Source organism: Macaca nemestrina, chromosome 1 (assembly GCF_043159975.1).
Source record: "Macaca nemestrina isolate mMacNem1 chromosome 1, mMacNem.hap1, whole genome shotgun sequence".
Taxonomy (NCBI): Eukaryota; Metazoa; Chordata; class Mammalia; order Primates; family Cercopithecidae; genus Macaca; species Macaca nemestrina.
The window spans coordinates 167,259,194-167,286,945 of record NC_092125.1 but is presented as its reverse complement, the minus strand read 5'-3'; the positions used below and the strand labels follow the sequence as shown (position 1 = coordinate 167,286,945).

The window sequence follows — 27,752 nt, the reverse complement described above, 5'->3', positions numbered from 1 at the left end:
AGGCAACTAATTGCCAGTGCTCTTGGGTGTGCGGGATAAAGTCACACAATTCTACCAGGCCCCAAGCCAGCTGGGAATTAGGCTGCATGACACTGGATGGTGATCATGACAGGCTGATTGCCCTAATGAGGGGTAAACCATTTTGTATTTAACTGAATAATCAATAACTATGGAAAATGCCAGCTCCCGCAGAACTGATAGGAAATAGATCTTACTGGCCAGTGGATTCATGTTAGAGCTCCATAAGAGAGAAGGTAGACAGGTGTTCAGTCCTTGAAAGGAATATTCATGCCACTTTTGCCTAAAATGTAATGATATGATTGCAGCAGTGCCACCCTAGCATAAGATGGATCCTTTTCCTGGGCTCTGTGCTGTAATCAGAGGGCCTTAGCCTGGCCTTCCTTCTGCTGCCCTCCATCCCAGGAAGTGAGGAGTTGGCCGGGCCAAGGGAGCAGCTTTGCTCCCCTCTCTAAACTACATTTTGCATCTGCTGGACCCCCACATTCTCTGTCCAGATGGCTTTGAACCCACTTCCCAGCCATACAAGCCTCTTCCTGGAATGTGCTGCAGGCATACACACCCTTAGACCTAAGGAGTTTAACCAAGATGCAGCAATGACAGGTGTGAAGACACTTGTGTAGAAGGAACTTAGGCAACCAGGTGGTGGTCCAGGGCTCACACCAGCTGCTCACAGGTCCCTGGAGATGGAAGGGCATGGGGAAAGAAGAGGGCCAACCCATATCCAAGGAGTTCAAGAATTTGAAATTCAACCTGACCTTCCAGGCTATTATGGAGGAATATCTGTCAAAGTACAAGTAAAGGAGATAGCTCAATGTATATCTTTGTATATTTAGACTTACGGTTTGTAGCCCCACGTGTGTTAGAGGTGAGCCTGGATTAGAGGGCAGAATAGAATTCTGGTAGCCAGGTGGGCACTCATACATTTTTTTTTTTTGGTTCAAATTTTCTCTCTTTACTGCTCAGATTTATATAGACTAAATTATGGAGGGAGCAAAATAAAGTGAAGAGAGCTTGGAAATAAGCCATGAGTTTGAGTTCTAGCTCTGCCTTCCCTTAGGTATAGTATTATAGACAATAAAACTATTTAGAATCTTTCCATTTTCTCTTCTGTAAAACAAAATAGTTGGAAAAGACTCAGCTCTTCAGTTTATTGGTTGAATAATATTAGTAAACAACAGAACTACCTTTACAGATGTATGCAGTCATTGTGCTAAGCTCTTTACCTCATTCTATAATCAATATTCACAGTAACCCTTTGAAATAGGTACTGTTATTATTCCTGCTTCACAGACGAGTAAAGTGAGGCATAGAAAGTTGAAATAACTTGCCTAAGGTAAATCATAGAGCCAGGAATCATACCCAGTTCATCTGACTTACTATCAATGATCCCAATGAGGCATATAAAGATAGAAAAAAGTTTAGAGTTATTTAGTAATTCTTCTAAGGGGATTTTGGATTGGTTGGTGGGTGATCTTGTTCTTTCAACTGTGGCAAGCATTAGGGAGGCCTGGTTCAAATTTATATTCTGTAGCTACCATAGTCACAACCTCTAGGATAGCCATTAATTGCCCTAGGCTCAGTCTTCTTGCCTGGGAAGCAGTGTCTCCTAACATAGATAAGGGTAAAGAGCAATCACAATTATAGAAAATGGTTATAAAGTGCTCATAAAAATGCAAATAATGGTATTAAACTAATCCATTTCCTATTTCAGATCAATTTGCTAACTTCAAGATCTGTTTCTTAAAATTCTCCAACATGGCCTAAGATAAGATAATAAAGGTTCGTTCAAAGGACTATAGACTACCCCCAAATTCCCTTTTTCCCTGCTTCTCAAAATAAAAAGGGAAATAGAGATAAGCTATTCTTACTTTTTAAATTTATATTATCATTCAAATAATTGGGGCAATTTCATTTTATGCCACAACCTTTCCAAGGCATGGAACATGACCATAAAATAGAATTAATGCTTCAGTAATAGGTAAGAGAAATTTTTGGAGGTAACATGTCCACTGTTTTTCTTGGGCTTTGTCTTCAAATAAAGATGAAAGAGAAGGTTAAGCTATTTATTCTTTGTCAATGTTTCAGTTACTCTTTCTATGACAAAATGGAGTTGTACTAGTGAGTATTAGTATTGGTGCAATTCAGTATTCCAAGTTCTAGTCTTCTCAAAACTTAGCAAATCACAGAGTTTGAAGGTTATTTGGTGCTTTGTAATAAGTTTGATTTGTAATCTGTTTTGTTTTATTTAAATAGTTCTTCATTGGTTTTAACAGAACCATTTCCTTTACTCAATGGCAATCCATTTGACCCAATCATTCTGCCTAACTCACTTGAAAGTCCCCAAGTGAGCAAGTCTCCAAAAAGCAAGCAGAAATGAAGAGGACATTGCCTTTGATTGTTTTACCTCTGGCTAGCTGACGAGAGAGCATAATAGTCTCAAAATCTGATACATAAATCATTTTAAGGTGACCATCTTTCTCCACATTAGGGAAAAAATAATAGCTATGTTTAGATTGTCAAATGTAAATGTAGAACACTAGTCTTGAAAAATAGAATTCAACACATTAGCAGAATAAATGTTTGGTCTCTATTTTTAAAAAATAATTCTTTCTCATCTTTTTAAAACTTTTTTTTTTTTTTTTTTTTAATATGTCCAGTCTAAAAGGCTCGTAGGTTCTATGCCATTGTTATCTATGAAAGAAAAACCAAGGGTGGAGCTTGCATTTGCATTTTTCTTCCAAAACATTTTTCTTCTGAGTAAAAGTGTGCTCAACAAGTAGAGATAGCTCAGATATCTGGAAACCAGGACTTACTAAACAAGAAGATGCCAGGGCAAATTTGTGCTGCAGTCAATAGGTTTCACGCTCTTGAAGGCACGGTGCCAGTTGTCAATGTGCTTTCCTGAGCATCCTTTCCCTCTAGCATTTTTCAGGGACCTACCAGCCCCTCTCTGTCTTGCGCACTTGTACGTGATGTTTCCCTCAAGTGGTGCCAAACTGTTTAGTCTCTTGGATATTTCACTGTAACTTCCTTTGTTTGATTGACTTTAAAGTAGCCAAGTGCTTCCACAAAGAAAGGACTGTTAAGTTATTTAGAAATGAAGAAGACAGTAAAATTCCTGTTTCTTTTGTTTCTGTTTTGGGAAGTGCCTGATAATTTTTTCTTCTTATGGAGTAGATTTTAAAGCTATAAATCATGCCATTCTGTTCATCAGTCACTTTTTTCCTTCTGCTAATTACTTGCAATTTTAAAATATATCACTTTTGAAATCTAGAGCCCCCAAAGATTGAAGTTTAGCAAATGTATTAAAATAAAATGTATCTTCATGGCTCAGTCACTTTCATCTTCTAATTTTTTTAGCTACTCAAAATAATTATAATTTTTAAATTAATTATTAAACACTTTACATGGCTGCCATCCCCTCACTTTTTGCTAACAGCGTAGTGCATAATGTTTTAACTTTAAGCAATTATAAAAATGAAATTTGAATACAGATACCAGGAAGTAAAAATGACTAAGCCAATTTTTAAATTTTAGATTTGGGACGAGAGGTATTGGCATTTGATATCTAAAAAGATAGATTTTAAGTAGTTGTTTTAGAAAGAAAATAGTAAAAAAAAAAAAAAATTATCATTAAATAAAAATATATTTCCAACTCAATTATATAGGCTATGCTAAAGCCAATCAGACAGGGCACAGTGAAGTATTAATTTGTCAACTATCTAATGTCTTTGGTCACTATTGATAATGAAATTTGATAAATCAAACCAAGAAAGATCTAAACATTTTCTTTCTAGTTATAGTTTTATGTGATTACATTAGACAAAGTCCTAGAACTTTAAGCCTAGAAGAGAGCCTTAAGTATTATTATCTATTTCTATTTGAAGTCATTTTATAGATGAGAAAATGAGGTAGCTTTTGCCACTAATAACAAGTGAGGATTAAAGTACCTAATGTACTCCAAATAATTTTGTAAAATATAAGGCACATTCTAAATGAAAAGTAATTTTATTATGGCATGGCTTCTCCAAAGTCTTTTTTTTTTTTTTTTTTTTTTTTTTTGAGACAGAGTCTCGCTATGTCGCCCAGGCTGGAGTGCAGTGGCCGGATCTCAGTTCACTGCAAGCTCGGCCTCCCGGGTTTACGCCATTCTCCTGCCTCAGCCTCCCGAGTAGCTGGGACTACAGGCGCCCGCCACCTCGCCCGGCTAGTTTTTTGTATTTTTTAGTAGAGACGGGGTTTCACCGGGTTAGCCAGGATGGTCTCGATCTGCTGACCTCGTGATCCGCCCGTCTCGGCCTCCCAAAGTGCTGGGATTACAGGCTTGAGCCACCGTGCCCGGCCAACTTCTCCAAAGTCTTAAGGTGAATTGGTGGGATTAAGGTATTAAAATATAGGTCTGATCATAAATCTGGCTTACTGTTCATCTTCAGCAAAAGGCTGGATATGTTTGAGAAAGACATGGGACATTCTGTCTTTTGTTTACATTGACTTTTAGACTTCTCATTCTTCATTTACACATCTTGTGTAAAAGGTACACATAAGTGTCTTAATAATTTCAAGTAAAGAACTAATTTAGTATGCCTGAAAATTAACTGATCAAAACATAGCAAGAACTAGTTGAAGTGAGTTACTTTAAATGCCCCTGGTTTTAATTTCAGAATTTTTAAAAAGCCTTAAACTTTTGAGGCTTTTGATTGTTGTTTGCTTTCTCACTAATTCCAATGCCAAAGTTTAGGTAGTAAAAATACCCTGTGGTTAGTGTAACTGCCCTTAACTTCTTTCTATTTCTTTCTTTCCTCTCTCTGAAACTGAAGATGATAAATTGGAAAGTTTTACCGCTTGGATCGGTAAGCCTTGGGTTCTCTCTGCCACTTTGCCGAGCCGTTGGCATGGAAAGTTGAACTTGAGATGGTGATTCCAGTTTGACCCTCTCCCTACACCCTAGAATGTTTCCGCACAGTGAACCAAATTATGTAAAGCTCTCACAACCCAAATATAATTTCTTGATTCTTGAGTCATATTACCAAGATCCTAGTGGAGTTAGGTACAATGGTGTTGGTAGCTACCTATTGAGAAATAATACATAATATAAATGTAATTAATGCCTTGTAAATAGTTTAAAGCAAGTAAGTCTGATTCACAGCATATAGAGACACATTTTTATGTATTTAGCTAACTTAAAATGAGTCTTAGTATGTGTAGACCCCTGAGTTAAGCTGATACTGCAAATATTTTGCCATAAAATTTGGATAAATAATAAACTATTAATGTAATTATTTAAATGTGGGGAAAATCAAGTGAAAATTACTCGGAGAATTGAGCATCTTGGGAAAATATTGATTAAGGGAAATTATTCCTAGAAGATCCTTGACAGTCTAAAGTTAGCTCTTTTTTCCTCCATAATTTCTAATCATTATCTATGTTACGAAGTAGAACAAAGTAAAAGAAAATTCCTTAGTATATAATGTAAGAAATGAAAAGAAAATTTCTAATTCTTAAGTGAATAAGAAAGCTTAGTGTTTTAGTTATTGGAATAAGATACAGAAAATGTGAATTAAAAAACTAAAATGAGGCCGGGCGCAGTGGCTCATGCCTGTAATCCCAGCACTTTGGGAAGCCAAGGTGGGCGAATCACTTGACGTCAGGAGTTTGAGACCAGCCTGGTCAACATGATGAAATCCTGTCTCTAATTAAAAAAAAAAAATTAGCTGGGCATGGTGGCACATGCTGTAATCCCAGCTACTTGAGAGGCTGAGGCAGGAGAATCACTTGAGACTGGGAGGTGGAGGGAAGGGAGCCCAGATCACATCCACTGCACTCCAGCCTGGGCAACAAGAGCGAAACTCCATTGCAAAGAGAAAAAAAAAAAAAAAAAGCTAAAATGAGTCCGGACCAGTGGTTCATGCCTGTAATCCCAGCACTTTGGGAGGCCTAAGAGGGTGAATCACTTGAGGCCAGGAGTTCAAGACCAGCCTGGCCAACACAGAGAAACGCTGTCTCTACTAAAAATACAAAAAATTAACTGGGCTCAGTGGCACGTGCTTGTAGTTCCAGCTACTGGGGTGGCTGAGGCTGGAGGCAGAGGTTGTAGTGCACCAAGATCGCACCACTGCACTTCTGCACTCCAGCCTGGGTGATGGGAGTGAAACCCTGTCGGAAAAAAAAAAAAAAAAAAGGGTAAAATGGTGGAGATTTTACTGAGGGAAGATCCATTTAAGGGCTAGGAGAATCATTTGTGTGTAAAAAGGAAAGGCACAGATTTTTTTTTTAAAGAGAGACTAAAATTTTTAGTAGCTCCTCTTGATGAAAACAGTGGACTTCCAACTTCCTCTCTACCCTCAATGTCAGAAAATCTATGGAAAATATGGCTTCAGAATATTATCATCACTTGAGAATAAAGAAACAGAGGGATTTACCCTCCATCTTTATATTTCATTGCCTAGAGAACTTCCCCTTGGCTCAAACATGTCATCAGATCAGACCTTGTGCTATGATTCTGCCTCTAGGACACCAAACTGTGGGGCTTTTTTTGAAACCCTGCCTTAGCTATTCTAACTTCCATAACATTTTCATAGACCATCCTCTTACCTATCTTATCAATTAATACCATAGCTAACATTTTAGTTATCTGGGATTTTATTTATGTCTGCTCAGATTGCAAGTGTTGAATGTTTTAGACTCCAGTTTCCTTGCAGGATTCAGGCTAATACATGCCAAGGAGGCATAGATCTCTTTCTGTTTAATTGTAAAGATGGAAGTGAAAAGCAAAGAAAGTTTTTGTCAGTTGGTGGTAGTTGATATTTGGTTTATTTTAAAAAGCTCTCTGCAGTTTTCTTGGTCATTTAAGACATTTGTTGACATGGGGACTTTTAATGGATTATCCTGCTTTTCAACAATGCTGGCAGGGTAATGACTTCACTGGTGGGCACAGAACAATAATAAAGATGGAGATTTTCTTTCAGTATTTTCAAAAAATTTAAAGTTATGAAACATTTTTACACTATCCAGTTCAATGTGCATTTCCAGTATACTTTTGTGTGATGGTGAGAAGCTAGGGACCTTCTAATGGGTCACTAATGAAATGGACTCCAACTCCCACTCTGGATCCCTCACTCATAATCCACAAGAATTAATTTAACCTGCCAGATGCTACCCATTTAGCAAGCTGAAAGGAAACAGTGCCCCCCAATGCCTGTAGCCCTTGTCCATTGTGATTGCTGTTACTGATTCCATTCTATAAGTGAGTCAGATGATTTAGATACATATATGTTTACTAATGCAATGGGTATGTTTTTCTTGGCCAGGCTCAGTATATTATTTGTGTTCTTGTCAGGGAGAGCTACCACTGAATCTTTTCCTGCTGTATTTTAACACTCAGGAACTGGTTGTGCAAAGTTTATTTGCATCTTTCTTGCATTGCATGGGAGCATCCTTGAGAATATTTTATCAAGATTTGCTAGTATTTTTTTAATATTTAAAAATCAGTATCATTTAATTTCAGAGAGTTTGCTTCAATTTATTGGAATTAATTTAAAATTCTTTTGTATTTATATTTTTTCTTTTACATATTTAAAGTATTAAGATAAAGTCATTGCCTAATGCTGTCTGCCATAGTAAAATTTGCAAACTAAGAAAGGTCACATATTGCTTTTCAAGAAAGACTGTTTAGGGCCCTTAATACAGTGCCAAAATAGAAGAACTTTGTCAAAAATGAACAAAAGTATGAAATCCTTGGTAAGAGTAGATTCTCTTTGTTTTAAAGAAGTTAAATACATTGGGTTACAATGAGCAAAATATGAGCTCCTTTTTGGAAAGTTAAGAAAGGAGGAATAGAGATTAGGAAAAATTCAGAAATTTCCAATCACTGCTTCTCAAATCTAACCACATAATCCAGGACTTCATTTCCCAGAAAACTTTGCATCTGCCCAAGGGAACATTAGTTATGAGACAATGCAGAGATTTCTAAGGCCCATTTCTTCACTTAAAGTTTATTTGCTCTCAAAGCTTCTTGTGGTACCAGGATAGAGCATTAAATAGCATTATTATCTTTGAGTTATAGCTGTGTCTTATTTTTGCATTGTTAGTTCCAGTGTAGGATGGTAATAAAACATATTTGAAGTATCCATTCCTGCATACACGGTGCTCTTACCTGTGTTCTCATATGACACTCACCCCGAGGAAGGTCTTACTGTATCCCCATTTTCAGATATGAAACTGAGATTTGGGAAAGATAACCAATTTGTCCAAGTCCTTTACCTACTAAATGGCAAGACGTAGAGTCAATCTTGTTCTGTTTGCTCAAAAGTTGAATAATTTAAAAATAAAAGTTAAAGGGAAATCCACAATTTATTATATTCTTGTATAACTTGTTAACAAAACATATCATCATAGAATTTTAAAGCTAGAAGTCAACCAGGTCTTGTTTTTCAGACCTCAGTTTAGATATCGTCTCTTTAGAAAGACCTTCTTTTAGTACCCTAACTCAGCAGCCTGTTGGTTTTACAATTTACTATCACAAGATATAGTTTTTGGTTTTGATCATGGAACTTGGTTCTTACTTATATCTTTCATTAGACTGTAAAGTTACTGAAGACATGGATTGTGTCTACCATGTTCACTAGTGAAGCCCCAGCAGTTAGACTAGCTATAGGCACATGGTAGGCATTAGAATAAATTTTTTTTATCAATTGCATGAAGTTCAGAAACTTAATTTAATTTGTCCATGACCAAGTATTTGTTAGTGGTAAATCCATTAGAACCCTGGAATCCTGTTTCCTGCTGTGCTGCAATGGCTACTTGCAGGGGCCTGCCATGCCTAATTCCAGCTTTCTAATTGTTAGGTTGCATGAGAAACCCTCATCTGGTTCCCAATGACTCCCCAAAGTACCCTGAAAAAAGGGAAAACTTATTCCTACCCTTCTCCTTCATCCAAAGTCAGATAACAAAGAACAAAGTTGTCAGGGACAAATGCTTTCTTCCTGTGAGCAGAAATGTGAAGCATGGTTTTGGTTGGAGTTTTTGTTCGTTTGGTTGGTTTTTGGTTCAGTTTTGCAGTATTTGGCTTACTATTCTCTCAAAAAGTCTGCATCCTGTGGACAAGAATCTAAGCTCTTCGGAGACTGGCAATGGCTATTCCACTCTCTGGGGAGCCTATTTATGAGCACACATGTCTATTAACTCAGCCATTCTCCATATCTGTTGGAGAATAGCAGCCTAATTATCTGCCATCATTTGGTTTTCATTCCTGGCATATTGGTGACACTCCTCTTATCTCAGCCACATATTCAATTAGTTTATACGTGTTACCACATTGATCTCAACTGTGAAAATCTGAGCAAAATGCATACTTGGTACAGTTATCCTTATGTCAGGTAGTCTGTGGTCAGTCATAGCTTTTAATCAATAGATAAAAAATTGTAAAGTGTCTTAATTTGAGAAAATTGGCTAAACCAAAGAAGCACGAATGGATAGTTACCAACAGTTGAATTTCTCCAAATAGACTCTTTTTTATGGTATGACTTAAACGTAAGGCAATTTTGAGTTATGGTGTTTTTCATTTGACTTGCTTCATCTATCTTTCTGGCAATTCTGGTTTACGCTCCTTAGACTGGTGAATAATCTGAATGTCAACCAGAGAGTCTGAACTTCTATGAGTAACTCATGTGTCACATAATCTATGTGACATAGTACTGCATCACACCTGCAGCAGCATGCTATAGGAATTCTGTAGTTAATTATATACACTGCTGTCAACAATGAAAATAAGGTATTTAGGTATCAAAGAACCAACTGAAACTTCCACCCAAAAGCAAATCCAAAGTGAGAAAGGTACCATGAGCTCAGATTATTTTGAAATTTACAGATAAAACCTAGCTTCAAGTACAAATCCTGTGGAAGAAAGAGCACACACAAGGTCTCAGACACCTTGGCAGCCACTTTACATATATTATTCCTAATCTTCCCATTTCAAAGATAGAAAATTCTAGTCTCTAAGAGACTCATTACTTGCCATGTTTCTCAGACTAAGTTACAGTACATATTTTATTTCCAGATTCAGTTGAATCCTCGGATGCTCTTGTATCAATGCTATTATGATGTTGGATTAGCTGCAGCTCACTGGTAAGGCAAACCTGCAACCAGCACCCCCTCTACTTCATGTTTGCAGTAGAAGCTGCCTCTATTAACCTTCCATGAACCCAGCAAACCTATACATCTTGAGGTGCCTTATTCAAAGCATCTCTCCATCTCTTCTAAATTATGATAGCTAATAGCTATCATAAAATAAAAGTGATAGCTAATAGCTAATAATAGCTAAAAATACATAACAAGCCTAACTACCTTTTTAATAGGATAAAATTACATAAGATATCACTAAGTCTATGAAATTTATGTCTGTTTTATAACTATGTTATGCAACTATTTTCATCTTTTATAGTTTTAGTTAATAGTTTATATGTGCAAACCTCCAATCTGTTACAGATTTTCCTCAATTTGCTGGTACATACTCTAGCTTAGGGATTACTGAAATATCAAAACATGATAACATATATGCTTTCAGGGAAGAAAAGGATACATCTATGTAGCCCAAAGTTTTCATTTATTTTTTTGATAGGCCCTAGAGTTGATCTTGAAAATTGCCAGATTAGTAGGCTGTCCCAGCCCTGAGAAATCACTAGTCCAGAAGTGGCAATTCCCAAGGCAGGTATTGAAGCATTCCATTGTCTTTTACCTCAAGGGCTGTATGAAAGTCACTAGCTGAAATCAATACAATTAATAATAAACACAACGTGTTCTACATGGTGTTTTTAAGGGGTAGAGTAATAATCTCAAAAACAAACTATGGTAAATTTTTGTAGCTGCAAAAACTATTAGAAACTTTAATAAGGCAGGACTTAAAAAAACAACCTAAGAGGTAGTATAGACTGAAAATGGAATTCACTTCTTAAAGAGAATCATGGCCAATACATATGGGTTATGAAAAGAAAGTAGAATATTTGGGTGGTAGTTTCCCTGTTCTGTGTAACTACTTTCACGTCAGATATGAAGGTCCTAAAACATAGGTGTTATTTTTCACTGGTCAGGAAAGGACACTAGACTGGATGGTCCGTGGGTCTGATCCATGACAAGTCTTCTGATTGTTGAAAAATACTGTAAGTTGTAGAGCTTCTAGCTGTGAAATGTTTCCAAAGAAACCTTTGTCATCTACTTTGGAATCATATTAATGCCCTGTGGCCTTGGAATTGACTCTAGAAGCTTTCAGTTAAATATTAGCCATTATACCTGTACAGAAAAAAATATAGAAAGGCTTAAATGGAAAAACAAAAGAGTAACTGAATAATGTACCTTGATTCCTTGATTTTTCTCAGTTACCATGATGATTTTTGTCATCTGTTGAAAAAGGTTTCTGCTAAATTTAATTATCAGACCATCATCTCAAATCTTCAAAGTTCCTTTTTTGTGTGTCTTTCTCTATTAACAGACAAATTAAAAGGGAAGGATCAAGTATATGAAATGAAATTGTGATGCTCCAGGAACAGTTTTAGGTCTTACGTTTCATTGGAAGAAAAGTCCTCTGTCAAAAAGAAAAGTTCAAAAAGTTTAAATTATCTAAAAATATACAGTGTCCCTAAACCTAACATATATAATGAGTGTATGGCCTGGAAATCCAATCTCTTCATAGGTGATTTGGATATGCAATATCAGGACTATACTTACAGTTAAAAAAAAAAAAAGATAAAGAAAACTCTTCTTTATCTGAAATTCAAATTTAACTTGGTGCCCCAAATTTTTATTTGCTAAACCTTATATATGTGGAAACATAATATAGTTTATAAATATTATATATATAGTTTAAAATGCATAGTGACTATATCAGTCTTTAGGTATAAATAGTTACAGTATCTTTTGTCAATTTGATTACATCATTACAGCAACTTTCAGAGTTGAGAGAATGTTGGATCTTGAGAAATTGCTATAAACATTCTTATGGGAATCATTTTGGGTCTAGGAAACGTTGATTTTTTAGCGTTCCAATAATGTGTGTTATATCATCTCTTGAGAAGTTTTCAGAAATTCTGAGAAAAATGAACAGCATAAAAGGGTTAGATAGATAGGAAGAAATATCTAATAATTTGGAGAGCTGTTCAAGCCCTAATCTCAAGATATAGAGCTGCTATATTCAAATTTGTTTGATCTTTTGATATTTTTCAATTCTGTATGAAGGCATTAATGGTTTTTTCCTGCTTTGCCTTTTAATATGTCACTTGAGCAGATATTTGTCCTCTAACTAGCAAGTCGAATTGATTCTATGGTTGCTTCATCATAATTTTTGATGCAGAATAATGGTAGATATATTCATGCTTGTTTTTCGTTGGATACTTATTGATTACTACATCGCTGAACATTTAAGAAAAGAATCACTCAATTCTAACATGTTTAGAAGAGTTTCTTTCTGATTTGGCACATGGACAGTGAGAATGACCTCACTGTGTTTGTTCCCTGGCACACCAAAGGTTTGCTGCAGATGTTAGTACAGCAGAACTTGTTCGCTAAGATGACCCATTATGGAACTCTAGCTGATTAAGCAGATGTTAATGGACAATTGCATGTCCATTATTACTTCTTTGACCATATTACCAACTCAACTCAATTGTACTTGCTTTTCAAATAAGACCAACCTGTCAATAAAGAAACCGGACATCAAGTTTCAGATGATTGGTAGAGATTACAGGGAAACGCAAAAAGGAGGGACGAGATGAGACGCACATTGTCAAATAATCTGAAATGTTAAGAATTGTGGAAATTGTGAGTTTCATAAGGAGTTTTAGACAAGGTACACTATATCCCCCATTCTGTTTTTTTCTATTTCGTTTTAAACTTAGATTTGCTTTACTTCTTTGGGTCTTCATTTCTTTCCATGCAAAATTCCTGAAAGTCAAAAGGAAGATTAGAAGCTAGCCATTTTACCACTAAAGAAACTTAGCCCCAAGAAGTTAATTCAGCTTACCAAAGATTACATCTTTGGTTAGGGCCAAACCTAAGACAGGGACAGACTCTGTTTCCTTCATTTCTCACTAAACTATATCACTACAGTTTAAACTTCTTTCTACCACTACTAGCATTCTGTGCCTTCAGAAGGAATTTTCAGTCCCTTCACTTTCCTGATGCCTGGGAATTCTTTTTAAGTTATGACTAACAACGTATAAAACATGAGTCAAAAGTTAGTCCCTAATAAAGTCATTGTGACTTTAATGACTTCAGCAGTTGTTTCATTCTGCAAAAACAGGAAGATCCCACACAATAAGGCGCCTGTCTCACAGCTGGGCTCCTGCGTAGACGGCCACCCACAAGAGTAACTAACTGCTGGGGCTGTCTTCCTCTCTTTGACACCTTTTTATTCTCTGTTCTTACAGTTTTCTCCTACTGACCTCATCCTGAGATTATCCATGAGAGGAAGGTACCTGCTTTAGCTTTTCTTTGATAGGGTAAAGAATAGTTTTAATCACTTAAGATTCACTCCTAAGTGATTTTCAGGTCACCCTCAACAGGCCTAAATTAGTCTTAGAAGGAGCTCTTTCATGGGCTTTATACTAGCTTCCTGTGTTATCACTCTTCTGGATTGTTTTATTCTCAAAACATAAAATCGCCAAATTTTAGATTTAAGAAGAGCCTGCGATCATTCCAGTTCACTCCACCTATGTGATTAGTTTAAGAACTCATTACCAAGATGGTGCCTATCTTGCCTGCAGATCTTTGCATAAAGCTCAAACTAATTCCCCCACAAGAAATATAGAAAAGTGAAGAAGTGTCCTATCATTTCAGAAGAAACTGGCTTGGATGAAATAATCTCTATATGCAGTGTTGAAACGAAAGAAAAATTGAAGCCATCAAACAAACAAAATGTTCCTATCAAGTGTAACTGAATTTTAGCTTTTATTACCTATTCTCTACTTTTAAAATAACTTTTCGCTATTAAAGGAACTTATTCCAAAAATCAGACAATTTTATAGAAAAGGTATATTCTAGGCGAATAATATTAAATCACTTACCTAGAAAATATACCTTCTTCCCTTTTCAAAAAATAGCTGCAATTTCTAGCAGTATATGTGAATCTAGTGTTGGGCATAAGCTTAAGAAGGCATTGGAGGAATTTTTTATTACTAAGAGTTCATTCACAAACTTTGCTTGTCTGTGTTGAAAAGTGGCATTGGCCATTTCCTCTGGGGACATTATTTCTAGGTAGGCTGTAACAGGGTTTTCCTGTGAAGGCAGATTCTTAGGGAAAATAGTATCTGTGTGCATGAGATGGTAGAGACACATTTATCTTTAAAATAAATGTTCCTATTTGTGAATTTCTCTACTGCATTTAATAAAGTAAATAATGCCCATTTCCTTTCAATCCAGTAACTCCTTGGGACACAGTTTTACCCAGGAGCTATTTTACCTTTGAGTCTGGATGAAACATGTAACTTAATAAACTCCAAAAGTCTTACACTATAAAACTCTGAGGGATGATAAATGCTTCCCTTCCTTTGTTACGGTCTGAAGCATTTTCAATCTGAGTTGTTTTCCTCAGTCATGTAGAGGGAGTTTTGTTTTCTGGGAAGTCTTGGTTGCTGGTAAATAATGTGTCCAAACTGTAGGAGGCAGCCACAAAATTTATCATACAAGTATGAAAGGTTAGGGTTGAAAGGCTGAGATCCTAAAATCATGCATCATTTTCATTTTACACATGAGAGGTGATGTAACTACACAGGAGAGTGAGAGCCGAGAATGAAAAGTCAAGATTCATCTACTACATAGTGGCTGCCTCTGGCTCAACAGAAACACTCCCATGTGGGAGTCAGTTGCTAAAAACCCAACTAAGCCTAGCTCCTCAACTGTCTCCTCAGGCTTCACTTCAAACATAATTCATATCTATTCTATTTCTTAATGTGTCTCATCACACAGTTAAACGCTAGTCATACTAACTCAACTCTACATATACTAGAATGTAAAAGATACCCTTCCACCCCCCGCTGTCTGCTCCTTGAAGGCCATGTCTGCCTTTCTTAGTTTGTACAGAGCCCAACATAAATGGGCCCTTCATACGTGCTTTTTGATGAGAGCAATGATTGCCTTCACGTCAGTGTGGTTGGGCCCTCCCTTACGGAGGAGGAAAACCAACAGTTGTTGCTAAGCAACATTTAAAGGACTAGGTTAGTTTCTGACACTAAGTGACCTCCCTTTGCATACTTCGCCATGTTGTGTGTTTTATGATTGCCTTAAGATGACTTTGTTTTTTGGTGGCATTGCTATATGCCCTTAGCAAAAGGCTCCTAGGAGAACTAGTTTAGGCCTGGAAAGGAGGAAGGTGATATTCATCTGTTAATGACTTAGATGAGTACGCTGATCCTTTCAGTAAACTATGCAGGAAAGGTGAGGAGTTTGGTTTATTTTCAGCCCTGCAGCTGAGAGCCACCTCCCTGTTCCCATATTGAAAGTGATTGACAATGTATCCCAACAGGGTCCTGTGGCAATGGGAGGCTATAGGAAGAAAATAAACAGAGAAGTCTTTCCTCTTATAGCCTTTTATGATTCAATTTCTACCTGCTCCTATCTTCTGAGCAGAGATGCTGATATAGCTAATAAAGAACTGGCCCCACCCTCTCCAGACTGTTTGCTGTTGTGGTTAAACAACGTGCCCTAATATATCTATTCCTACTAGAATGAAAGCTGATTAAAAACATGAAAAGAGTTTTTGTTTGTTCCTTTTTTTTTTCACTGCTATATCATCACTCTTTTCCCTGGTCATTTTAGGTATTCAATAAATGGTTGACAAATAAGTGAAAAAAAAGGGGATTATTGAACTAATACCAACCTGATTGGCTCTAAAACATTCCTAAGTGTTTCAGAGAGACTAAAGAAGCCAAAATGAGATAACTGTTTGAATGTTATATTTGCCTAAGTCTAGTGCAGAGAAAATTATGGAAGAAATCATCTGTCTCTAAGCTTTTTACAAGATATGTTTACAATGATTCAAGTAAAGTTTATTTCTTCCCCAAAATTCAGCTTATTGGTCAGAGCAATAAACTTGTCTTCTTCAGCTTCTGAGTCTTCAGCCTAAGTACCTGTCTTTTAAGGATTTAAGATGAGAGGCCATTGTGACTGAGCAGTTGTATCTTTAAAACTAAATAATTTGGAAGTCATGCGATTCACAGATTCACCTGGGGTTCAAAATTGCACGGAGGTTCAATAAGTAAAATACGCTAGCTGAGATGATTGATTCAGAGATGCCTGGTTACTAACATATTGTATCATCATAGGAAACACACCCACATACACAAGTAGGGTTACCCAAAAAGAGGGTGATTGGACATCTTTGAGAACAATGCATGGTGCAGTGAGCCGGCAGGCAGAAATACTGACTTGCATTGGCTTCACCTCCAAAAGCCAGGTCTCCTAGGCACAGGCCATGGCGTAACCCCGGGCTTGGATACTTGAAATAAAGCTATTGTTGGATGCTGATGCTCATTTGAAAGGGGAATGCCTCACAGGAAAAAAAGCCAATTGCAAGTCGGGGTTGTTGCCGTGGTGCTTTGCTACTCCTTCAACTTGCTATAAATGAAATTATTGGAGTACAGGGGTAGGATAACAGAGGGGAGAGATGAGGAGGGAAATGGGATGACCCTGGGGCAGGGAATCCCACTGCAGTAAAGCTCTAGTGTTTCCCCTTGCCTGTACTCTAATGCTGACAAGGAGAAGGGAGGGGCTGGGAAGAAGGGAGAGAGAAACATGCACGGAAGAAATGACTTTCTCAACATACTCTGGATGGCTAAAATAAAATAAAAATTAATTTAAATCCTCAGAGTTCTAATGTGAGTTAGAAGAGGTAACACTAAATCTCAAACAATTCACCATTCTTTCAGTTATGACTGTTCATATTTCCTAACACACTCTGGATCTTAGATGGAAAGGTTAAAAGAGTTTAATACATTTGTCGAATGCAATCTAATATGCATATCAATGAGCTAATGGAGGGCAGAAACTTACATGCTGCATAGGAAGTACTTTTCAAATGAAATAAATTAATTCCATTCCCATTCATTTTACTATGAAAAGAGGCTAAATGCATTGGCACACGCTTGGTGTGCGACAAATAATCCTCCAAAAAGCTAGTTCACAAAAATTATTGTGTACCGGCAAGCCTAGTCTGAAAACAGCCACGGTCCTAACCTTTTTTAAATGTTTGTTTAAATGTTCAGAAAGTCGATTCATCAAATGCATCATCACTTTGATCCATTAGAGCAGCTGGATTTTTGTGCAGAGGCTGCATCTGCAGAATTCTGGTCTGCAGTGGAGAGAGAGGGTTAAGGAACACCTAGTTGAAATGGGGGAGGGTACCGACTTCAGATTTACTTAAATATTCATGGGGCTTCCTCCATTTTAATCTTCTCCTTTTTAAAAGATGGCTGTGTTTCCTAGTCTGGCAACTCCTCAGGAAAGAAGAATTGCTTCTTCCTTGCAGAGTTCGGCTGAGTAGGACTAATGTAGAAGAGTGGAAACCCCTTCGGCCACCAGGACTATTCATAATTCATAAGTGCTTCAAACCAGCCAGCTGAATACATTTGGACAGGCTCTTGCTCCTTCGTGCAATTCCTGATTTCATTGCTCTCTTCTGCCAGGAAATAAGCAGGGAGCATAGGCTTCTTGCAAGAATGGAGTGCGAAGATGGGCTTTGTTTGGCTTAGGAAATGCCATACATTTTGGAGGTTTTGTCTTTTCTAAGTTTTGATTATTTTATCACTGGATCTGCAGGGCTTTCCTGATCCTTTCGGGATTGCTCTCTCAGAACCGTGAATTCTTTCAAAGGGATTTGTGGATTGTGGCAAAGAGAACATTCCAAAATGCCTGAGGCAAATTATTTGTTATCTGTATCTTGGGGTTACATCAAGGTGGGTTAATTTGATTGTGTTCTGTGTCTTTGATAAAATGTGAAACATGTATCTGTGTGTGTGTGTGTGTGTGTGTGTGTGTGTGCGCGCGCGCGTGTTTTGTGTGAAGTAGAGGACATCTGTAATGATTTAATTTGTGTGTTCATTTAACCCACTGGGACCTCTTATTTTGAAATAAGAGCATGTTATATTACATTTTATTTAAGTGTACTATGCTGTGTTTTAACCCTATTCTTTTTACTCAATTCTGTTTTTTAAAAGATGCTTCTTTTTTTTCTTTTTCGCTTAAACTTTTCACATATAATCTCCTGTCACCAAATAGGTTATTAAATTATATTTTAGAGGTAATTTCAGACAAATGTATTTTTAAAAGTAGTTACAGTTTCAAGTGGAATTATCTTGACATCTATTAAAATTCCTTTTCCTAGGTTTGCATCTTCAAAAGTAATCAGTTGTTAATTCTAAGAAATCTTAAGAAAACCTCTTTTCCAAAAGTGACGTTGGGATAATTTCAAGTTGAAGAGATACATTTTGTAGAAACAGTACTATTTATCTAATGGTATCTGCTCATCCAACCTCTTGATTCCTGGACAGTAAAGTTGGAAACATTTAAAGTGAACATTTGCTCTTTTGAAAATGGTTAATGCATTTTTGTTCTTTATAAACAGTTCAAAAGAATGCTGAACCGGGAGCTGACACACCTCTCAGAGATGAGCCGGTCAGGGAACCAGGTGTCTGAATACATTTCAAATACTTTCTTAGGTAAGATAATAACTGGGAAAAACCTGTTTTATAACTGGGGTTTTCGGAATTAATTTCTACAATCTATCAAGGACATCCCCATGTGAATTGGGGATGGAGTTGAGTCATATAAAAATCCATTTAAAATAATAACTAAGGCCAGTCTTCAAAAGAAAAAAAAAAGCAGAAAGATCATGTTTTTGAAAAAAAGAATTAAAATACCCATCCAAGACAGAGGGTTATTATGGGCTAACTGTATTTAAACGGCCCTCAGCCCCACCTTGTCTGCCTGCCCACTTCCATCTTTGCTAAGACCTCTGAAGTAATGAGGGAAATCCAATCACCCAAGCCCTAGAGACAGCTCCATTGGCTCCTCTGACATGGTAGCCTTTCAATTCCTTCAATAACTGAGCTTTGAGCAAAAGGTTTCCTCTATGATGTTTTGTAGGGGATATGCTTGAGGAATAATTCCATGGTGATTTGGTCCATGAGAATAAGCTTTGGGAATAATTTGACTATTGCTTTGCTAAGTTATTTATTAAAGATAAATGGATGGTATGGGGAGAATTTTAATACTATCTTAAGGATTTCATATTCTGCAAGCAGCCTTATTCTCTTTCCCATCTGATGCTTTATCCATTATTCTGTTGTTACATTACTGGTATTTAACACATGATACTGACCAAAAAGGATTGCATGAATGGTCCTCAACTATTGTCATGCATGTTATTTGATTATTTGGGATTTTTGAATTCAGTCTTAAAGGCAACTTTTGTATAATGAACCTATTAGGACAATTTTGATTTAAGAAGTCTTACAGAATCTGCAGATCTGTGCATCAAAGTAAATGGATAGCATTTAGATTCTGATTTTGTTGACTTTAAATTGCTGCTGAATTATGCTTGCTTATGAAACCTCATTTTCCAGGGAAGTGACCCACTCTCACAGCTGAACATTGCATCCTTTCTTCTTTTTTGGAATAGCCATATAGCATTAAATCAATGAGCATTTTCCTTGACGTGTGGGAGTGCAGAAGACAAGAGTAGAGATTTGGGAACCTCCTCCTAGATTTCAGAGGATCTATGGAAATGCTTGTGTATATGTGCATATTTTCTTTAGCCAGTCTATCATTGATGGGCATTTAGGTTGATTCCATGTCTTTACTATCCTGAATAGTGTTGCAATGAACATAAGTGTACATGTGCCTTATTGAAACAAATACCTCTTCTGGTTTTATTTCTAAGATCAATCCTATTTCTCTAACACCAAAGCAGTTCTTGCTATCAGCAGATCAATCAGCCCTCTCTTTAAGCAGCCTCTTACAGAGCTTACTGCATTACTCTGCAGTGGATGGTCACCAGACATGATTAACAAGTGCCTTTCTAACAGTTTCTAGTATGTGAGTGTCTGCAGCACTTAATTTTCTCCAGCTGCAGTTGCAGCGCCTTTGTCAGAGAACAAAGGAGAAGAATTTTCATCCATCCTAGCTCCCAGAGGTGCCTAGAAAGTAACTCTACAGAAAACATTAAATACTGATCCTTTTCTTCTCCTTTAATACATTTGAAGAAAGGGATCTTCTGCTGAGCATTTCAGATATACCCTGCTCTGTGTAGTGCCCAATGATTTTTCATTAGCTGGAAGCTGTTTTAGGGACATTTTACAGGTTAATGACTGTGGGAGACGAGAATAAAATCAAAACTGCAAGAACCCATTTTTGTCTTCATAAGCATTGCATTTTAAAATATGAGGGCTTGAGGACTTCTCAGAAGAGATTCTCACTACTGTAGTTAAAGTTATATGAAGTCTCTGAACCCTTAATCATCCAAGACTGGACTTAAGCAGTCCTCTTCATTTGTAGTCTCTTTCAATATCTGCTTACCAAGGACAACAAGAATATCTTAGTCCACTAATTAATCTTTTTTATCACCATAGGCTACCAAGAAAGAAAGCTGATAAGATAATAAAGATGATTCATTCCTCAGAGTAGGAAAAAATAGAAAGAAAAAATTTAAAAGATGCTAAATATGAGCTCTGAGTCTCAACACTGTCCAAGATGAGGCAAATGTCAACTCTTTCTTGCCTATTGTGCTTGCTATTTAGGCAGATCTCTTGAGCAAAACCAGTCATTTGGCTTCTCATTGTTCCAAAAATTAAATTCAAGAACAAATTGTTGAGGAAGGTTATTAGAATCTCAATCCTTGTAGACTCAGCATTAAGAGGGTGGTGTGTGTCAGTGGGTATATATGTTTGAGGGTATATGGGGTAAACCCCATCAAATAGACTAGACAGGCAGATTGGAATTTTAAATGTTCTTGAGAAGATATAGGAAGAAAAAACATATAATATGAACAAAAGATGCATCAGTTGTCTCACTTGTAAAATGGGAGCACTGGTATAGATGACATCTCAAATCCCTTCCAACTCTAACTTCCTATAACTTTCATATGAACTGAGTTTATCAGTTTTGCTAAGACATACCTGGCCATCTGGATTCTCTGTGGTGAACCCTCGGCTTGTAATTTGACAATCTCAAAAAACAAATAAATGAAGTTTGTTTCCAGACTGACAGTGAAGGGCATGGAACTCTTAGTTTTATCCTGTGAGCATGATGAATGTTCCCAGAAGACCATGAAGCCTTCTTCATAAACCTTCTGATCTGCATGGGACCCTAAAACCTTGTAGTCCAATTCCCTTATTTTATAGGAGAGAAAACAGAGGACCCAGAGGGATGAGGTAACTTGACCAAGATCACTTGGCTAATACATTCCTCAGCCAGAACTAGGACTTGGCTCTCTTGACATCTAGACCTAAACACCCTGTCAATCCTTTAACGAGGAAAGAAGGCTGTTAGGAACACAGAATATATAGAACAAAATCACATAAGGACTCTTAAGTAATACATACATCATTTTGGAAACAAATCTTTAGGAATCAGGATTGTGGGACCTAAAAATAAAATGTTTATTAACAGGCCAGGCATGGTGGCTCACGCCTGTATCCAGCATATTCAGAGGCCGAGATGGGCAGATCACCTGAGGTCAGGAGCTCGAGACCAGCCTGGCCAACATGGTGAAACCCCGTCTCTACTAAAAATACAAAAATAGCTGGATGTGGTGGTGCATGCCTGTAGTCCCAGCTACTGGGGAGCCTGAGGCAGGAGAATCACTTGAATCCAGGAGATGGAGGTTGCAGTGAGCCAAGATCACACCATTGCACTCCAGCCTGGGCGAAAAGAGCAAAACTCTGTCTCAAAAAAAAAAAAAAAATGTATTAACAGTTTCTAATAATATAAAAGTTTCCTGTAAGACCTTGGCAACCACTTCAGTGAGCATAAAATAAGATCTTAGCAATTTACCTTAAACTTGAAGAGCAATATCTCACTAAGAGTCATTAAATGTTAAAAATGTGTCATCCAGGTAGGAGGGAAGTCCCTTAATCCAGAGATATGTGAAACTTGTGTTGCTCGTATCTTAAAAAAAAAAAAAAAGTGATGCAGGAGGACAGGGAGAAAGGCAGGCAGCAGACTATATTTACCAGTCCAGGCACTCATTGATGCTGTGATAGAATAGCCTCCAGGTTGCTGGTACAAGGGGAAATAGAAGTGTCTAATTTCAAGGGAAATAAAGCAGGACCTAGGGAGAAGGAGAATAAATAATACAAGATTTTTAGATGTTATATTACAATTTAGTTAATATTTTCATGTACAGAGAAAAGTTATCCTTTTAAATCTTCTACTTACCATCTCAAAATCTAGAACTTAGAATTTTCAAGATGTAAGGAAAAGAGCTTAGGAATTTTGCATAATTAAAAAGTGTGATCTAGCAAAACAGGAACCTCAAATTAAGCCATTAACAGAATTTGGATGAGACTATTTTTTGTATCTGCTTTTTGTTTGTTTTATACAGGCTGGCTGTTTGCTCACTGTTTTCTGACTATTCCATAAATGTAACTTCACTCAGTGTGTTTATTGTGATTTCTTTGAGTCTGAGTTTCTGATTATTTCCACACTGTGCTGGCTAAGCATTTAATAGAGGAAATTCAGAATAGGGAAACCTATTAGTTGTTCCAGTGCCTGCATAGGGAAACACCCATTAATGTCAAATTGGCACTATTTGTGAATAATGGTCTTCTTCATCATTGCCGTGTTCCAGACACAGTAGTGGTTCAGCTCAATTACTCACTGTTGCGGGAAATCTTTAATTAAACAAAGGGAAAAGGCTGCTAGTCCTACTAGAAATGGTTATATGTGCAGTGACACAGGAGAATCTACGAGCCTCTTTAACTGGAGGTGAAGAATGGTGGTTAGAAAGGCAGGCCCTGTGGTGGCCTTTCATTTTAGCAAAAAGTAGTAATTATTAGGAGTAAAGTGACAGGGAGAAAAGTAATTTCAAACTAATATAAAATACAGTTTTTATGCCGGAGATTGTGTGGCAGGAAAGAGATTTTTAACAGGAACCTCAAGGCCTGGGTTCTATGCTATTAAATCACTGTGTCTGGAGCAAAGTAATTGCAAAATAAATATCTGTTAAATAAATTGCCCTTTGAGCTTGGGCAAGTTGCTGACTTCATCTGAAAAATGAGAGTGTGGGATTGTTATTGGTTCTCAAACCTGGCTCTGATTAGCCAAGTCACTCGGGAATCTTTTAAGAAAATACTGATTCAGTAGGGTTGGGTGGGGCTTATAAATCTGTATTTTTCTGAAGTTTCCTGGGTGCTTCTGATGCTGGACTAGGTTGGAAACCCCTAAACTAATTGAGATGACCACTAAAATTCCTCCCTAAGCAAAAGTCGTAGGCTTGTGAGTGTAGGAGCTTGTGGGACACCTAGAAACAATATTGATATGTCAGGGATGGAGAATTCCCTTGCTTCGGCCCCACAGAGAAGAGGTGAGGTATACACAAAGCTGGTACTGTCTCACTGTGCTTGCTTTGCTCTGATGAAGTGTCCACAGGGGCCTATGAGCAGCCAGAGGTCTCTGGGGAAAACATGTGACTGTGCCATTATCTGCAAGAGTCAAAACAAATCGTCTAGATCCCAAAATGCCATCTGGGAGCATGTCATTTTCAAATGGCAGAGTTGTCTTCCTACTAATTTTCACTGTAACTAGCAGAGGTAAATGTAGGTACTTTTGAAAGCTGCATTAACTCTTTCGGCCACAGGATGTCATTTAGTTCAATAAAGTAGTTTTTATGCAATTTAATAATTGCCTCTGTGCACCCACCAGCATCCCTGTGGCCTGAAAGAGTTAACACATTTTTTCAGGATTACTGAGCATACATCTCCCTGTGAAGTGAAATGGAATATTTGATTGCTGATATTTTTAACAGCACAATGTAAAGGAAAGAGCTTCTATAAGCAGGTAGGCACATTTTTTTTTTTCGCTGATCCAAGCTCTGCTGCTACCTTGTTGTAACACAACTTTTAAAAATATTATGAAATATCATAAATATGTAATAACCTTAAATGTGTTAGTAAGTGTAATGCTTATTACAAATGAGAGGCCTTATTATTATTTATTAGTAGAATTAATAGACATAAGGCATGAAATAAAACTGAAATTATATTCTTCCTCTAAACCTCAAAGGGTAATAAACCAAGTCCTTAAAGTAATTGTTTGAGGATTATGACCCATTTCTACTTCTAACATATATACTGCTTATTTAAACTGAGCCCTGCTAAAGCCATATGGGTTTTTAAATTTTTTAAGTAAAGATAAGATGAGCAGATCATGAAACCTGTTTTTATTAATCTGATGAACATTTTATTATACAAAAATATGTTAATCACTTTATTTAAAAAATCTACATATAAATATTGGTGCTCCACCTTGCAAATGTATAAGGGTAATTCTCCTAAATTACACTGAAAACAGAAGATTTGGTCTTGGGTCCTATTTTTCTTGCTTTCTGGGCAAGTTATTTAGTTCCTCTGGGCTTTAATTTGCCTAGCAATAATATGGAACAACAAATCTTCTTATCATTCTCAACAAATTTTATATATTCCCCACTTACTTCATAGAACTACTCTAGAGATACAGTGAAATAGTGCTACAAGATTTTATAAGATTCTAAAGCTGTTACAGATGGTTAGAGTTGTTTTGAATATTGCAGTGGATTCTCATAGACACGTGTGCTGAAAAACATTTTCCTTTGTCTGTTGTAGACAAGCAGAATGATGTGGAGATCCCATCTCCCACCCAGAAAGACAGGGAGAAAAAGAAAAAGCAGCAGCTCATGACCCAGATAAGTGGAGTGAAGAAATTAATGCATAGTTCAAGCTTAAACAATACAAGCATCTCACGCTTTGGAGTCAACACTGAAAATGAAGATCACCTGGCCAAGGTGTGTATAAGCTCAGGTTTTGTGCATGTAGCTCTCTGCTTTACAGCAGACGGATGACCGTATACCTTTTAGAAAACAGTAGGGATTGCTTTTGCATTATTGTGTTAGGGAAGCTCATATGAAATGAGTTTACTGTGAGCAGTAAGGCCTTCTGAAAGCTGTCATTAGAGGAAGGTTGATTAAACATGAGACCAAGTCTTGGGGGAGAGCCTGGATCTCTTATGCTGGTAGTTATTAAGAATGCCATTGTTGGGGTATCTAATGGAAGATCCTTTTTCCATACCAAAGAACCACTTTTTTTGTTTTGTCTTGAGTTAGGTTTGTTATGGACAGTTCCTTATGAATGAAGAATCCTTCTGAAGAGACATGGGGAAAATCCCAGGAAAGGTCAATAGGCAGGTCTCAATTATCCCAGAGGACATTTCAGGGACTGTATGCTGAGGACCAATGGGAAAATCTGCACTAATCGGTAGTGCTGGAAAAGAAATAAAGAGAAATTGACAGCACTGACTCTGGAGCCCAAACTCCAGTAGTGGAGGGAGGCATAGAAAGAATTCATACATCCTTTAGGAGGCCACACAAGGTGACTACTGAGGTCCTCTCAACTTTGTGAGAATATGAAATCAGCTTACTGTGAGCAGTAAGACCTTCTGAAAGCTGCCATTAGAGGAAGGTTGATTAAACATTAGGCCAAGTCGTGATGGAAAGCCTGGATCTCTTACTCTGGGTAGTTGTTAAGAATGAAATAAATTGGTCCTTAAATCAGATAACCTTGGAATAATCTCACAACACAGGACTGAGTGATGTTTCTTCCAGGTCCATCTGTGGCCCAGAAGCCCTAGGATATAATTTATGACTGGCATTCTTCATGACCTTTTACATTAAATTGGGTTGACTTATGCACATTCTGACAGCTGAGTCTTCCTGATCTGGCTTTCAGTGATGATAACCAAAGGGCAGAGGAGTTTTCCCTGAGACTGATTTTCGAGCTGTTACTAATGGGCCAGTAAGCAGCAAGGAGAGAGACAGGGAAATTAAACTAGAGTGATCTCTGTTCACTTGTGGCCACTTTGAAAGCAACGTTGGTTGAAGACTGATGCATGTCCAATATAGGTCAGCAACTAAATTTATAAATAGATACTCTCCTTTTTCTGAATAAAAAAATGTTCAGAAATTTATAGCTATCCTGAAGAGGACACACGACCTCCTAGGCAATTTAACTTTCAGATTTTCATGCAACCGAAGCGCTCTAAGGAGCCACTCTAAAGACTTAAGCAGCCAGTGTCCAAAAAATAAATTAAAAGAATGAGGCATGTGAGCACAACTTTCCTTATTCCTAAATTCCTTTAAATTTTTAATTGCAGGAACTGGAAGACCTGAACAAATGGGGTCTTAACATCTTTAATGTGGCTGGATATTCCCACAATAGGCCCCTAACATGCATCATGTATGCTATATTCCAGGTGAGTGAACAGGAGTGAATGCTGGCTTTCCAATTGGATGGCTCTTTATGATTTTTTTTTTCTATCTTGCTTTTCTGATTTAACTTTCCTCCACTTTGGACATCTACTTATTTATGTTCTAATCCATTTTACAACATAGGAAAGAGACCTCCTGAAGACATTCAGAATCTCATCTGACACATTTATAACCTACATGATGACTTTAGAAGACCATTACCATTCCGACGTGGCATATCACAACAGCCTGCACGCTGCTGATGTAGCTCAGTCAACCCACGTTCTCCTTTCTACACCAGCATTAGACGTGAGTAGTTATGATCTGTTTTGCATTCCTGCCCATCCTCCTTCAAAAATGCCATACCAGCTAGATGTAGTAGCATGTGCTTGTAGTCCTAGCTACTCGGGAGGCTGAGTTGGGAGGGTTGCTTGAGCCCAGGGGTTCAAGGTTACAGTGAGCTATGACTGCTCCCCTGGACTCCTGCTTGGGCAACCCTGTCTCTAAAATAAATAAAAACAAACAAAAAAATGTTTTAAGTGCCTTACAATATGCAATATACTTACAAAATTAATGTAATTAGACCACATTGCATACTTGAACTGGTTCTTTATAAAATGTATCACATCCATTAACTGAGCTATTTATAAAAAATGAATGACATTTCTACTTGCTTTGCTTTCTAATATCAGAGTAACCTTCCCTTTACATCTCTTACTATTAAAAGTATTTAACTATAAGGCAATTAACAGGATTTCAGGGCAGGAATCATGTCTTATTCTTCATTGTATTTCTAGTAAGGGATGCAATGTACCTCAAAATGTCTTGTTCAGTGTCTGGTAGATAGTATATTCTCAGTATGCAATTACTTATCTGAACTGCCCAACACCACCCTAGGTATATACAGAGCACTATATTCCCAGGGGGGTATCGCAGAACTATAAAATACTCTCTACATTTCTTATTAGTAGTAAATATTCAGAGGCTTTTTCTCCTAAAAAATTATAAAACTGATGCTGTGTATTGAAGAAATAGTAACTAAAAATCTAGAACAGAAGAATTAATAATGCTGAAACAAGGAGAAACAATATTCATAGTTTGCCATACTAACTCTGAGAAGGTGGCTGTAGCTCCTTCTTTCACAGATTAATGCATTTGTGTATGCCAATATAATCAACAATGTATGCCAATATAATCAACAATGTAATCAACAATGTAAGGTCATACTCTTACTTGACAAATGAAAATGATGGTC

General features: G+C 37.2%; 1 protein-coding gene across 6 annotated transcripts in view; it reads left to right on the top strand.

Moving 5' to 3' along the window:
* LOC105498452 (phosphodiesterase 4B) overlaps nt 1-27,752 on the top strand; it is a 585,501-nt gene that overhangs the window by 547,771 nt on the left and 9,978 nt on the right. For 5 of the 6 annotated variants that reach the window (XM_011770587.2, XM_011770584.2, XM_011770589.2 and 2 more), the window contains 4 exons: nt 18,626-18,719; nt 24,861-25,039; nt 26,404-26,502; nt 26,642-26,806. In XM_011770587.2, coding sequence (XP_011768889.1) covers nt 18,626-18,719; nt 24,861-25,039; nt 26,404-26,502; nt 26,642-26,806 — 537 coding nt within the window. Of the gene's footprint in view, nt 1-11,928; nt 17,958-18,625; nt 18,720-24,860; nt 25,040-26,403; nt 26,503-26,641; nt 26,807-27,752 lie in introns of those variants that run through there. The other variant, XM_011770593.3, reaches the window with a different exon arrangement.